The sequence below is a fragment of the Psammomys obesus genome, unplaced genomic scaffold (genome assembly GCF_907164565.1).
Source record: "Psammomys obesus unplaced genomic scaffold, mPsaObe1.curated_primary_1811, whole genome shotgun sequence".
Lineage (NCBI taxonomy): Eukaryota > Metazoa > Chordata > Mammalia > Rodentia > Muridae > Psammomys > Psammomys obesus.
Window position 1 is genome coordinate 8130974 of NW_026591086.1, and position 13452 is coordinate 8144425.

Below are 13452 nucleotides of genomic sequence, written 5' to 3' on the forward strand. Positions count from 1 at the left end.
CATTATGTAGCATCAACTGACCTGGAATTCACTGCGTAGACCAATCTTGCATCAAATTCACAAGTCTACCTGCCTCTGTCTCCCAGACTTTGGTATGAAAGGTGTCCACCACCGCATTTGACAGGCTGAACTGGATTGTAACGTGACACACAGCTGAGGTTCTGAAAGCTGGTGACCAGATCTCTCCTTACAGAAGGGTGGGTGGTGGGGGACTGAAAGGAAGAATGATTTGGGGAGTCTATGAATGAGCTCCCTGTCTCTGAGTTCACAGAGCAGCACGGAGGTAGATTTATTTGCCTTTTAAAGATCTGACAGGGAAGGTCCCCTCCAGGTTCCTTCTCACCTTCCCAAGATACCAAAAATCCACTAAGTGGTCTGCCACTCCGCCACCTCCCCCCAGCAAGATAGCAGATACCTCCCCCTGTACCTCAACCAGGGGCTTTGCCCAGCTCTAGCAGGGGCCTTTAGTGCTCCGCCCACTCTTCTGCAGACAGAAAATGCCACGGCAGGGAGCCTGGGAATGAATTTCTGAGGGCAGTTTGAGAAGGTGGGAATTATTAGGGGGAGTCAAAGACCAGGAGGGTTTTGGAATCAAATTTAAAGAAAGTTAGAACTGGGGCTGGCTGGGGGTATAGCTCAGTTGGTAGAAGGCTGGCTTAGCATTCATGAAGTTTCGGGTTCCATCCCTAGCACTGCTTAAGCCAGGTGTAGCTGCATGCCTGTAATCCCAGTACTTCAGAGACTGAAAGCAGCCAGGGGATCAGTTAGAGGTCATTGTCATTCTTGGCTACATAGAAAGTCTGTGGCCAGTCTGACATACAAAACTGTATCTTAAAAAAAAAAAAAAAAAAAAAAAAAGTCAGGGAGTGTCTGGAGAGATGGCTCATTGGTTAAAAGCTCTGCTCTTCCAGAGGTCCTGAGTTCAATTCCCAGCAACCACATGGTGGCTAATAACCATCTGTAATGAGATCTGGTGCCCTCTTCTGGTGTGTGGGCACACATGCAGACAGAGCACTATATAATAAATAAATCTTTCAAAAAAAAAAAAAAAACATAACAAAAAAACCAAGCCAAGTCAAAACTAGAAGGTAACAGCAAGTGACTGTGTGGCTGGGCCAAGGGGCCAAGAACCCAGTGGCCAGCAGAGCCTACTCCCTTCTTACCTGCTCGGCATACCTCTACCTCCCACCCCACAGAATTTCCACCCCTCCCTCACATTCTATCCACCATTTGAGGCTCAACCCAGTCTGTCTTTTGGGGGACTCATTTGACCTCATTCCTACTCCCACATCCCTCCCTCTCCCAGACTGAGTGTTTGAAGGCCACTCCACCTGAATTCAACCTGAAGAGTCAGGCGGGCTCACAGGTCGGAGGGCTCGGGAGACAGCTAAAGGCTTGGAATGCAATGGAGATGGTGTCTTCTGGAAGCAGAGGATACCAGGGGGCATCAACAGCTTGTGCTCTTGAGGCTCATTCACCAGGAGGCAGTGGTTGCTGTCAAGGCTTCTGAGCCTGAGCACCTGGTTCTAGTCACTGGGGACAGCGCCCATTGTCACTCACTGGTTGGTCCTTGGTGCAGCCCAAGTCTCCATGGTAACAGATGCTGGCAGTGAAATTTGGTCTTGAGGCTCAGCCAGGGTCTGGTACCAGGGGATATAGAAAATAGCTTTGTGTGTGAGGTAGCCTTGGCTTCTTGTCCCTTGTTCTTTGGCACTTTCAGGTCTGGCTTTTAGGTTTGCTCTCTTGCAGTCCTGGGGGAGATGGTAGCCGACCACAGGTGGGACACAGCATGGAGAGTGGGGGGTGGGGACTGGGTTCCGGATCTTCTCTCCTTTCCTTGCTATGTGACTTGAAAAGTTTCTGGCTCCAGGTTTTCCTTTGGGGGTGGGGGAGGGAATGTAGCCAGGTAGTAGTGGTGCACATCTTTAATCCCAGCACAAGAGAGACAAAGGCCGTTGGATCTGTGAGTTCAAGGCCAGCCTGGTCTACAGAGCAAGTTCCAGGACAGCTAGGGCTACACATAGAAACCCTGTCTTGAAGAAAAAAAAAAACCAAAAAACAAAAAAACAAGGCCTAGCGTGGTGGCCCACGCCTATAATCCCAGCACTCTGGGAGGTAGAGGCAGGAAGATCTTTGTGAGTTTAAGGCCAGCCTTGTCTGATATACAAAGTGAGTCCAGGACAGCCAACACTATGCAGAGAAACCCGTCTCGAAAAACCAAACCAAATCAAACCAAACCAAACCAAACCAGGGCTGGAGAGATGACTCAGAGGTTAAGAGCACTGGACATTCTTCCAGAGATCCTAAGTTCAATTCCCAGCAACCACGCATGGTTCACAACCATCTATAATGGGATCTGATAGTTTCTTCTGTCATGCAAACATACATGCAAATAGAGAACTCATATACATAAATAAAAAATGAATGTCATCATACCTGAAAAAGCAAGACAAAACAAAAAAGAAATGGCTATCATGAATGTCAGTTGAGACAAGTACTCATACTGCACGGAGGGGAAAGGAGGACGATGACCCTCTATGTGGTTCAGACTCAGTTTACCTAAACTTTAGCAGACTGTCTCCCTTGAAGGCGTGAGCTGGGGAGGGGAGAAGGAAGGGCTTACTAACATTTATGGGGGGCTTTGAGAGGTGCTAATAACCAGAGTGAGAAGTGGTTACCAAAATTCTGGTTAATCCCCACCTCTTAGTGCCATGTCTGACACCCCCCCCCCCCCCTTTGGGGCTGTCTCACACCTGTCCTAACAGCTGAGCTACTGCAAACACAATCTCAGCTTACCTGTCCTTTTCCTGTAGAAACACAGGAGCATTAGGGCAAAGGGCACCACCCCTAGCAGCGTGGACTGACATCTGACCCTACTGCAGGTCTGTAAATCCAGTCAGATGGTCACTAACGTACCTGTTAGGTGGCCACATGTTCAGATCTGGTGTATTTGTTAAGCGGCCTTGTTTGTAAAGCCTTGCCTGGGGCTGCAGGAAGAAAGAAGTCTCTGCTATGTCTGTACCTGGTCATCCATAGGCCTCCCTCACACAGAGAACTGTGCTGGAGCTCTTGCCCTCAGCTTCCTGCATACTGGCAGGAACTTCTCCATCAGAGAGTGGTCAAAGCAAAGGTTCTGAGGCCAGACTGTCTTAACTCCCCCTTCTGTTCCATGACTTAGGTGCAGACTGTTAACTGTGCTTTGGTTTTCTTGTTTAAGAAACTAAGCTAACATCACCCGCCCCAGGGTGGTGTTGTGATGATTAAAGGACCAAGTCTCGGGACAGCAAGGCAGCCTGAGCTTGTGGCTAATGCTGCCGTGAAAGCCTTCCTTCTGGATGGACACTTTGGAGTCCTTCCCTACCTCAGACCAGCTGCGTTCACAGGAATGGTCTTGCTAGCTTTCCCCCTCCCTCTTCACGACAGCTGCCTGTTCCGAAGGCCTGCTCAGATCTCTTAACACCCTGGTTTCCTTCCTCCAAAACACTTTCCAGGAACTGAAATCAGGATGTTGGCTGTGTTACCACCAGGCTGCAGGTGATTTGAATAGGAGTGGAGGTGGGTAGCAGGCTTGGCTCTCTCTATACAGCTGTGACTGATACCAGTGAACCAGGCTGGATAGGCCAAGGGCCAAGGAACTGAACAAAAGTCAAAGCTTGGTTGCAACCTCCTGGGACTCATACATAGGAGTCTTGGGGCAGCTCTTTGTCGGTTTGTTTCCAGCCTGGCCGACAGGGATGCCGGGGTTGGGGGCAGGAGCTGCTTGTTACAGGTTCCTCCACAAGCACAGCCCCTTGCCCTGGAATTATTTTGTGTCCTTCTCAAATCAGGGATGAAGCCTTGACCTCCACTCTACCCCCAGGGAACAGGCTCCAAAGCTAGCTCAGCATGCTAAGGAGGCCAGGAAGCCAGAGCCCTGCAATGGTCACTTTTTCAGGTGCCACCTGGCCTCACCCTGTCACAGGCCTGTTCTGTTAAGTGCCATATGGGCCTTCATCTCATAATTGTAGTAGCAGCCTGAACTGTCCCCCAGCTGTCCCAGATAACTTTGACAATTGCTCGAGAAGAGCAGGGAAATGGGACAGTTTGGGCCTGCGTCAGGCCCTTCCTGGTAGCAAAAGTCGGCTGGGTCCTAGGGTTCTGCACTTGCAAACCACCCCAGCCCCAGGTCACTAAGGACAGGGCTGAGGCTGGCCACCTAAGCCTTGCCTCCATCCTGGGATGGAAACCTAGGAAGAGCAACACAGAGCTGGTTTCTTGCTCCCAGTTGCCCTCTGCTGGGCACATGAGTTAGCGCAGCAGCAAGGAGACCCACGGGGGTGGGGAGAAAGGCAAAGGAAGGTTTTGATCATGCAAATTTTATTGTGGCCCCACACCGGCTTATCAGGCATTCTCCTCCAAGAGCCTCCTGAAACGTGAGGGCTGAGTTGTTGGGCTCCTGTATGGCTCCCACAACACCTTATTACATTTAGACTCAGGTCCACCTGAGTCCACACCCGGCAACCCAGCACAGCTGGTAGACATTGTCCCTTGGACACAGGGGATGCCAAGGTGAGTTCCTCATTTCTTGGATGCAGACCTCCTAGTTTTGGGTGTAGATCTCCCCTGTGCAGGTAAAAACAGATTGAAGGTGCCCCACTCTCCCTGGCCTGGCAGCCTTCCGCAGGGCCAGCCCAAGCTTCTCATTGCTCACCTTCCTCCAGGGGCTCTTGTCCGGAGGGCTGGGCCTGGAAAGGAACAGGAACAGGGTGGGCAAGAGGACTGCAGCTTTATGCTACGACAGAGCCCTCCCAATAGCCGCATGCAGGAGCAGAGCTGGAACGGTTCATCTAGACAGGGGCCTGGTCCGGAGAGAGAAAGCTACAGGCTTGTCCCTCTCCCTGGTCACCCCTCCTGCTGTTTTGCTCCTCTCCCTTTTGCATATATTTACTTTTTGCAGCTATAGGGATTGAACTTAAGTCTTTATGCATTTGAGGGAAGCACTCTACCACTGAGCTAGATTCCCAACCCACTTTTGAGTTTCATTTTTGTGGTATTGGGGAGCAGACTCAATGTCCTGCTAGGCAAGTCCTCTGCTGGTGAGCTCAGCCTCACCTTTGCCTCCCTTCCTTCTTTGTTCTGCCTCTTTTAGGAGTGTGTTTTCTTCTTAGAATTCCATTGCTTTTCTTTCAGGTGTAAAAACTGATCTTCTTACAGCAGGAGGGGGGCTGGTTTCATAAGAGGGGTGCTTGGGGGGTATGGAGGGATAGGCTCAACAGACAATATATACTTACATACATTTTTGTTACTGTTTTTGTTTGAGACAGGGTCTATTATATAGCCCTGGCTGTTCTGGAACTTGCTCTGTAGACCCAGACTGGCCTTAAACTCAGACATAGCTGCCTCTTTCTCCTGAGTGCTGGGATCAAAGGCATGTGCTACGATACCTGGGCTTAAATTTTAAATTGTGTAAAGAGGCAGATTGAGGGATGGTTCTGTTAGACTTGGCTACAGGATCTTAAGAGGCTTGTTGACATGACCTATGTGTTGATCTCTAAGGGTTGGGGGACTCAAAGAGATTTATCCTCAGAACTCCCAGTGACTCTGAAATATGCCTGGGTTGTTCATCATATATGTGGGTGATGAGTGGATTTGCTGCTCTGCCATTGCTGGCTTTAATCCTGCAGACAGGTCCACTCTTGCTTTGTGACTTCTGTGCCTACATAGGCAGAGAGGGAAAGGGTCTTCTCCTCCCTTTCAGTTTTCTCACATTTTTGCATCATTGCCTCCAATCTGTCATTTACCCCATTGAGCAGCTCCAGGATTTTGTCTAGACAGACCTCAGGTTCACTGGTCTTCAAATGTACCATGCCGTCTCCATGGTGCTGGCTGCTTAGGAGACTTAACATTCTCCCCAGGTTTGTATGGATTAAGTTTGCGTTCCTGGTTAGGAGAAGGGCTTCCACAGCCTGAGAACCTCAAGGATTTGCCCAGTGCTTTCTCAGGCTCAGCGTCTCTAGTCTTGGTGGTTTTCTTTCAGGTACTCATTGCCCTCTGTAACAAGAGACTGGTGTTTTATTGCAGTTGGCCTGGATGAAAAAAGATGCCTTTTTAAATACACTTTTAAAAGAGTTGATAATAAAATAAAAGGTCAAGCTGGGTGGTGGTGGCACATGCCTTTAATCCCAGCACTTGGGAGGCAGAGGTCAGGCTGGTCTGCAGAACAAATTCCAGGACAGGCAGGGTTACCTAGAGAAACCCTATCTTGAAAAACTAAAACTAAACTAAAAGAGTTGCTATAATACATGTTTTTTTTTTTCACCTTAAAAGTAATGCTAACCTCATTGCACATAATTTAGCAAACAGACATAATAAATAACTTATGTTTTTCATTAATTTCCAATGTTACTCGTTAGCATGACTTTTAGACAAGCTGTTTCTCTAACACATGACATGAACACGAATTCACACCTGTTCTCTTAATTTTAGCCCTTTCCAGGTTGGTAGCATGCTTCCAAAGCCTACATATATTCCATTTACCCTGCACCACAGAGGGAAAAAAAATGATGGGTCATTGTTTCATCAATTCTTACGTTGACAGACATTTAGAATGCTATTTCCAGGACTAAGGTTGAATAAGGGCACTGTGAGTTTCTGAGTGTAGATCTTGAACTCTTTTGTTTTTGGGTAGAATGATTATCAGGTGAAGTCAGATCAGAAAGACTGTTCATGCTTTCTGAGGGCTGTTCTAGCCTACGAGGGCTGTTGAATCTGTTGCATGTGTGCATGCAAGTAAACACATTGCCCGCATCCTGCTTCCCAGGACTAGCTATCTCACAGTAAGAACTTTTACTATGTCATCTGGGCCTGGTGTGAAGGCCTGTAATCCCAGTTACTAGGGAGGTTGAAGCAGGAGGATCACAAGTTCATGGCCTGCCAGGGCTATACAGTGAGTGTAGAGTCAGCCCGGGCAACTTGCTGATGCCCTATCTCAAACAAAACAACAATCACCACCACCAAAACAAACCCATGAAACCAGGCCAAACACACACACACAGTCTGGGGCTGTAGCTCAGTGTATCCTGTTGTTTAACATGCCAGAAGCCTTGGGTTCAATGCTTAGTGCTGGTTGTGATGGAGGATTTAACAGCATGAATTACCTACCTCACCACTGTCTCCTCCTCTTCTTTTTCCACCTTTTTTCTCTGGGAGCAAAATCAGATGTTATTTGGGGAGTTAACCTAGAGCCAGGACATACTCTTGAGTGTTGAGCAGTCCCAACTGAGACCTGTAGAACTTTAGTGGTGGCCTTGGACTGTCCCAAATGCCCAGCCTGGGAGGCCCACCAAGGTCCTGGTGCCTGATCTCATTTCTTTCCCCCTCACCTTAGCCAAGCTTGCCTGCTTCTGGGGAGCCGCCCTCTTGACCTGTTTGATAGGGACCTCTTCTAGCGATACATCTGCTTCTTCATCCTCTTCTTCATCTTCTTCTTCATCCTCTTCTTCATCCTCCTCTTCATCCTCCTCGTTGTCGTCCCAGGCTAGGTCTGAAGTTTCTGTAATGGTATGGAAAGTAGGCAGGAGTGGAGAAAATGAGAGCATCTGACTCACTGGCTTAATGCCTCCCTCCCACTCCAGGATCCTTTTGCCTCTGAGTTTATCCCCAAGCAAGCACTGGGCTGAGATGGTTCCTCTTCTGCAATGGGCCAAATATCCATTCCCGTTTCTCCCTCCAATGCAGGGAGGCCAGGGTGAAGTAAGGGTGCAGGAAAAGAGGTGAAGAGAGGGGCTAGGGGAAGGAGGGCAGGCAGGAGGAGGATGTGTGTTGAGAACTGGCTGGGTCAAGACTGAAGGTGGGCGAGCAGGAGAAGGGATGGAGATGGTGAGGCTACAGTATGGACCGGCTCTCAAAGGTTCATGTACTAGAAATTTGGTCCCCAGTGTGCCATGTTGAGATGGTGGAACCTTTTCAGAGGTGAGGGCTAATAGGTGGATTATTATTATTATTATTATTATTATTTTTGAGACAAGTTCTTTGTATAGTCCTGGCTGGCCTGGAACTCACTCTGTAGACTAGGTTGGGGTTGAACTCAGAGCTCTACCTACCTGTACCTCCTAAGGGAGTGATGGGATTAAAGGTGTGCATCACCTCTTCCTGGCTGTAAGGTAGCTCTTAAAGGTGACAACATGGCAAGTTGCTATGGCCCATGTTATCTTTATAGCTTCAGGCTTAGTAGGAGTCAATCTTTGAAATACTTCCAAATACTAGTTTATAGTAAGAGCTTCTCTTTTGGAAAGGAGGGTCTTGCTTTGTAGCCCAGGCTGGCTTGAGCTAAGATAATAGGCCCTGGAATACCCTGTTTACCTTACAATATTTTCTGAAGCTGAAACAAAAGTCATTTCATTCTCATGATACAGCTGAGGCCTGAGGCCCACAGAGGACATGGAAAGGTGAGAGAAAAGCCATGACTACTGCCTTTGTCACAGCCTTCTAGTGCAGGCTGCTGGTAATCATTTGCCTTTGGAGGACCTGTACAAAAGTCAAGACTCTCTCAAGGACTCAGGTACCTACAATACAACTTACCATAACATTCCTGGCCACTGAGGAACACAGGGCCTGAGCCAGCCCGGAGCCGAAAAGTCACTGGAGGAGAAAGTTCCAATCCTGTTATTGTAACCTGCAGTGGAAAAGGACATCAGTGCAATGTAGAAAACACAGGTCACTCAGCCTGGCCCCTGGTAAAGGCTGATTACACAATGCTGTAATCCTAGCATTCAAGAGGCAGAGGCAAGAGGATTGTAAATTCTAGCTGGTCTGGGTGACATGAGTGAGACACTGTCTCAAAACAAAACAAAAAACTCCAAACACATAAACAAATGTCCCTCCTCTTCTCAATGTGACCACAATGAAGAAATCACTTTTCTGCTTCTCACTAATAAAAACAGAGGAAGTCAGTGTGGTACACACCTGGACCCCAACACCTGGAAGGAGGGACAGTCACGAGGACCACTGTCAATTTGAGGCCAGTTTGGGCTACATAGACTGTCTCAAAGAACAACAACAACAACAAAACAAAACCAACCAACCAACCAACAAAAAAAACCATGAAACAAGCGAAAGGAAATAAATTGGCTCCGCCGAGGAATGGTTCAGTGCAGAAAGGTATTTGCTGAGCAAGCCTGGTGGTCAGAGTCTAACCCCTGAACTCACAGAAGGCATGAGGAGAGAAACTGCTCCACAGAGCTGTTTTCTGATTACCATGCTGTGGCATGCATGTCTGTCCACCACCCCCACACCCCAGGAATTCTTAAGAAAGATGTTGACGTATTAAAGTGAATCAAGAGTTCACATGAGGGCTGGAGAGATGGCTCAGAGGTTAAGAGCACTGCTTGCTCTTCCAGAGGTCCCGAGTTCAATTCCTAGCAATGACATGATGGCTCACAACCATCTATAATGAAATCTGGTGCCCTCTTCTGGCACTTAGGTGTACATGCAGGCAGAACATACATAATAAAATAAATAAATCTTAAAAAAAAAAAAAAAGTTCACATGACCAAGTATGGAAGCCAAAAGGCTCAAATGTTATTCTACCAACATAATGGTTTGTTAATGGGATGATGGAGGAAGAACCTGGGATCAGGTGAGTCAAAAAACATTTGAGAGGTCAGAGAGAAGGGTTGGCCATTAAGAGCACTGGCTATTCTTCTAGAGGAGCCGTGTTCGAGTGCCAGCACCCTTCTTCTGGCCTCTGTGGGAACCAGGCACCAATGTTCTGTGCAGACAAATGCAGGCAAAACACTCACACGTGTAAAATAGAAATAAGTAAAAATCTAAAGAAAAACGAAGAATGATAAAATTCAACTCCCTATTCAGGAATGAAAATAAGAACTTAAAGTGCAGGAGTGTTAGAAGGGGGCTTCATTAATTTGGTGAAGCCTAACTGTCAATCACTTCATGGAGGGCCATCTTTTAAGTAAAGGTAGAGGAAAAGATGTCAGCTGTTCAATTCACACTTACCTAATTACACCTCTCAGTTACTCGGGAGTTTTTGACTTTACAAGGATGCAAAAGTTAAACCCATTTAGTGGAAAACATACCTAAAGTCTGAACTTTGATCTTTTTCTGAGCCAGTGATAGGTATATATGAGAAAAATCAGGGCCAGCCATGGTAATGAGCATCATGGCACTTCCTCTGCCCTGCTTTTTTTTTTAACGGCAAACATGATACCTTTACAGCATGTCGTGGTTCTAAACCAGGGTGCTCCGCGAGATAAGTGTAGTAAAGGCATTTTCCAATTACGACATTTGCAAGCCACAAGCCCATTTTTAAGTCTGGGAGTATTTGTATTATACCAAAGGTCCTAGCCTAGGTAGCAACGCGGTGAGAGTACAGAAAAAGGAAGACCGCCCAGCGTGGTGGCATACACCTATTATCCCAGCACCAGGGAGGGAGGGCGAGGCAGGAAGATAATGAGGCTATCCTGTGACACAATACGAGACCCTGTCTCAAGCAAACAAGGGCAGGTGAGATGGTTCAGCAGGTGAAAGCACTTGCTGTGTAGGGCCTGGAAACCTGAGTTCAAGTCCTAGGACCCACAACAGTACAGTTCCAACTCCTTGAAAGTTGGCCTCTGATCTCCACATGTACCGTGGTGTATATGCCTAAACTTGCACACTTTCTCTCTCCCCCTCATACATAATTTTAAAAACCTTCTAAATTACAAACCTGCCATTATTCACAAATAATGATTAATTGTGGCCAGTATTGGGTATTTAGTAGAAGGAAGAGAATTTCCAGACTCATAACCCAAATATAATCTAACAACAATGTCTTAGCGACTAGTAGTAAATAGCTTAAACATGACACCCGTTCAAGAGGATATTCGGCTTGCTGATGGTTGCAAGGCTCTGGGAAGCAGGAATTGGGATGGCTTCCCTCTGTGGTCAGGGCCATATTGTATTTCTTTTGTTTTGGAGACAGGGTTTCTCTGTGTAGCCCTGGCTGTCCTGGAACTCACAGACCACGCTGGCCTCGAAGTCACAGAAATCTGCCTGCCTCTGCCTCCTGAGTGCTGGGATTACAGGCGTGTGGCACCATGGCCTTTCTAGCATGGCTAGAAACCCGGGGCATGAAGGCACGCACACTTATGTGCGGGCCCATCCGAGGATGAAGCTAGGGCAGTGACAGTTTCTCCCGGGGCCTGGAGGGAGAGACTCACCATGGGCAGTACGGAGGCCTTCAGAGTGGCAATGGTGACTGGTGGTTTTCTCTCCTCCTGGTTTGCTGAGGAAATTATTTCCACACGATTCACCTCCTCTTTGGCTCTCTCCCCCAAGCAGATCTGAGAAGGGTGATGGGAGAAAGCTGTTACCTGTTGAGACTGGAGGATCCGTCCTGCTCCATCCTCCTTCCTCTCTTTAGGAGACACCCACCGTGCTGAGCAGCAGTTTACAGCCATCCTTCTGCTCGCCTTGGACTCGAAAAGTGCAAGTCTGCTTTTCCTGACTGAGCTCACCGCCTGCACAGAGAAGATGGCGGTGTGGGGCTGGGAAGCTCATGGGCTCCTCTGTGTTAGAGATGCAGCAACCGCATCCTACCCTTGCTCTTACCCCAGAGCATGCTCTTTGCTGTGGCTTCGGTCCCACTGCTGGTGCTGTGGCGACTCATGTCACTTTGCTGGGTGGCTTGGCGGAGGTGTGGAGGTGTTGCGGGGGCAGAAGTGTGTCTATAGTGAGACAGAGTCCTGGGTCCCTGCTTTCTGCTCAGCTGTTATCACTGTTTTCTGAGTAGCTCTTTTCTTTCCGTAAGAAAGGCTTGCTTGAGGCCTGGGAATGCTTTCTATTGCCAACAGCCATTAAAAACTACTAGAGACCAACTTCTCCCAACACCCTGCTCCCACCTCCAGCTGATCAGAGCATCCCCAGACCTGAGACAGAAACACTCAAAATGTTAACAGAAAGAAGTATGATTTTATCTAGCCCAAGTCCCTCCCAGAACCCCAGTGTGGAGAAGGAGGAGACACGGGGATGTGTGTCTAGTTGCATCTGTGTCCCACTCTTCCCTTGCTCAAGCTTACTGTGCTGCCAGTCATGGGTTTCGCCTCCAACTGCAGGTCCTTATCTGGCTTCCCCTAAGGGCCAGCTTTCCACACCAGGCTGTTAAGAAGCCTGGGGTGGAGGAGAGGCTGGCCGGTGTCCAATCAGCTTTAAAGTAGCCCTTCTTTCTTCCTCCTCTCCTGCCCTGGAATCACCTGGCACTCCTTTAAGACTTGATTGCTGAGCATCCCCTCCAATGTTTCCTATTGAGCAGGTCTAGGTCAGCCCAAGAGAATTTGCATTTCCAACAAGTTTTCAGGTGAAGCTGCTGCCCCTGGCCCAGAAAGAAGCCTTATGTGAGAACCACTGTTCACAGCTAGTGGGGATTCACTGAGGTTACGGAGACAGGGTGCCTTCGCTACTTGACTTAGAGATGCTTTGCCTACTGGCAGGAAGCATCAGCAACGATTACTGTCATGTTTCTACCTACAGTGTATGAAAATGGCAACTGCTCCGCATCTTTGCCAATACTCGGCATTGCTAGTGTTCCTACAGTTAGCCATTCTAGAGGATCTATTTCATTTTGTTTTTCTTTCCCTCAAAGGAAATGTTCTACCACTGAGCTGTATCTTCAGCCTGTATGTGGTATTTCATTTTTAATTTGCATTTCCTTGATGATTAGGGATGTTGAATGTTAAGGTGATTATTGGTTATGTGCAAACTGGTGTTTTCAAAATGCCTGTTCAGTTATTAGAATTGAGTTATGTGAGATTATTTTTATTGAGTTATAGATGTTCTTTATATATCCTGGATTATTTTTTTGTCAAATATATGTATTTTAAAGATCTTTTTCACTTCAAATTATGTCTTGTTTCCTTCCTTCCTCAGATAAGGTCTTGGTATGTAGCAAGGCTGTTCTTGAACTCAAGATTCTTTTGCCTTTCCCTCCCAAGTGTTAGAATTATGGGTGGGCACCACCACACCTGACTCTAATTTTAGCTTTGATTCTTAGGTGTATGATACGTTTTGAGTTAACGTACATGGTGTTGTGATGGCTAAAGAAATTCCCGTTTATGCTAGGCATCCATCCTGGTACCCACTAGCCATTTGTCTCTGATTCTAATCCTCGAGAAATAAGTCCCCAGTAACTTGGACTTAGTCATCCTTACACAAAAAGGTATAGCCGTGTCATCTACTTGTTGTGATATGACTGCTTTTTGGCTTTTGTAACCTGCTTATGCAAACATTCAAGGACTATTTTGAGGCCACCTTGACTACCTAATCTTGGCAGACAGGACAGCTCCTGGCTCGCTTAGGCTTGCTTACGCAGATATTTAAGGTCTTCTTGTGGCTTTTGCCTTTAAAAATCCTTTTGTCCCCTTCACACAGCAAACTCATCTGGATCAGAGGTTGGTCATCCTGCTAGCAGCTTCAATAAAT

At 47.5% G+C, this 13452-nt stretch overlaps 1 protein-coding gene across 1 annotated transcript; it reads right to left on the reverse strand.

The window, feature by feature from the left end:
• Positions 1-4557: 4557 nt before the first annotated feature.
• Positions 4558-11743, reverse strand: Npm2 (nucleophosmin/nucleoplasmin 2). The gene is made up of 8 exons (XM_055609926.1): positions 11587-11743; positions 11410-11495; positions 11196-11318; positions 8560-8653; positions 7362-7531; positions 7141-7181; positions 4691-4724; positions 4558-4602 (listed from the first exon to the last, which is right to left on the reverse strand). The coding sequence occupies exons 1-8, from the start codon at positions 11642-11644 to the stop codon at positions 4558-4560; spliced, it is 651 nt and encodes a 216-aa protein (XP_055465901.1). The 5' UTR covers positions 11645-11743.
• Between the last annotated feature and the right edge of the window lie 1709 nt (positions 11744-13452).

Bases quoted from the DNA above. Each gene is read 5' to 3' on its own strand.
- Npm2 (XM_055609926.1), bottom strand. From the start codon at position 11,644: ATGAGTCGCCACAGCACCAGCAGTGGGACCGAAGCCACAGCAAAGAGC. The intron at 8,654-11,195 runs GTGAGTCTCTCC...TTTCCACTGCAG, and splicing joins AGGCCTCCGTACTGCCCATG to GTTACAATAACAGGATTGGA. The intron at 7,182-7,361 runs GTGAGGGGGAAA...TTTTGCTCCCAG, and splicing joins AGCAGGCAAGCTTGGCTAAG to AGAAAAAAGGTGGAAAAAGA.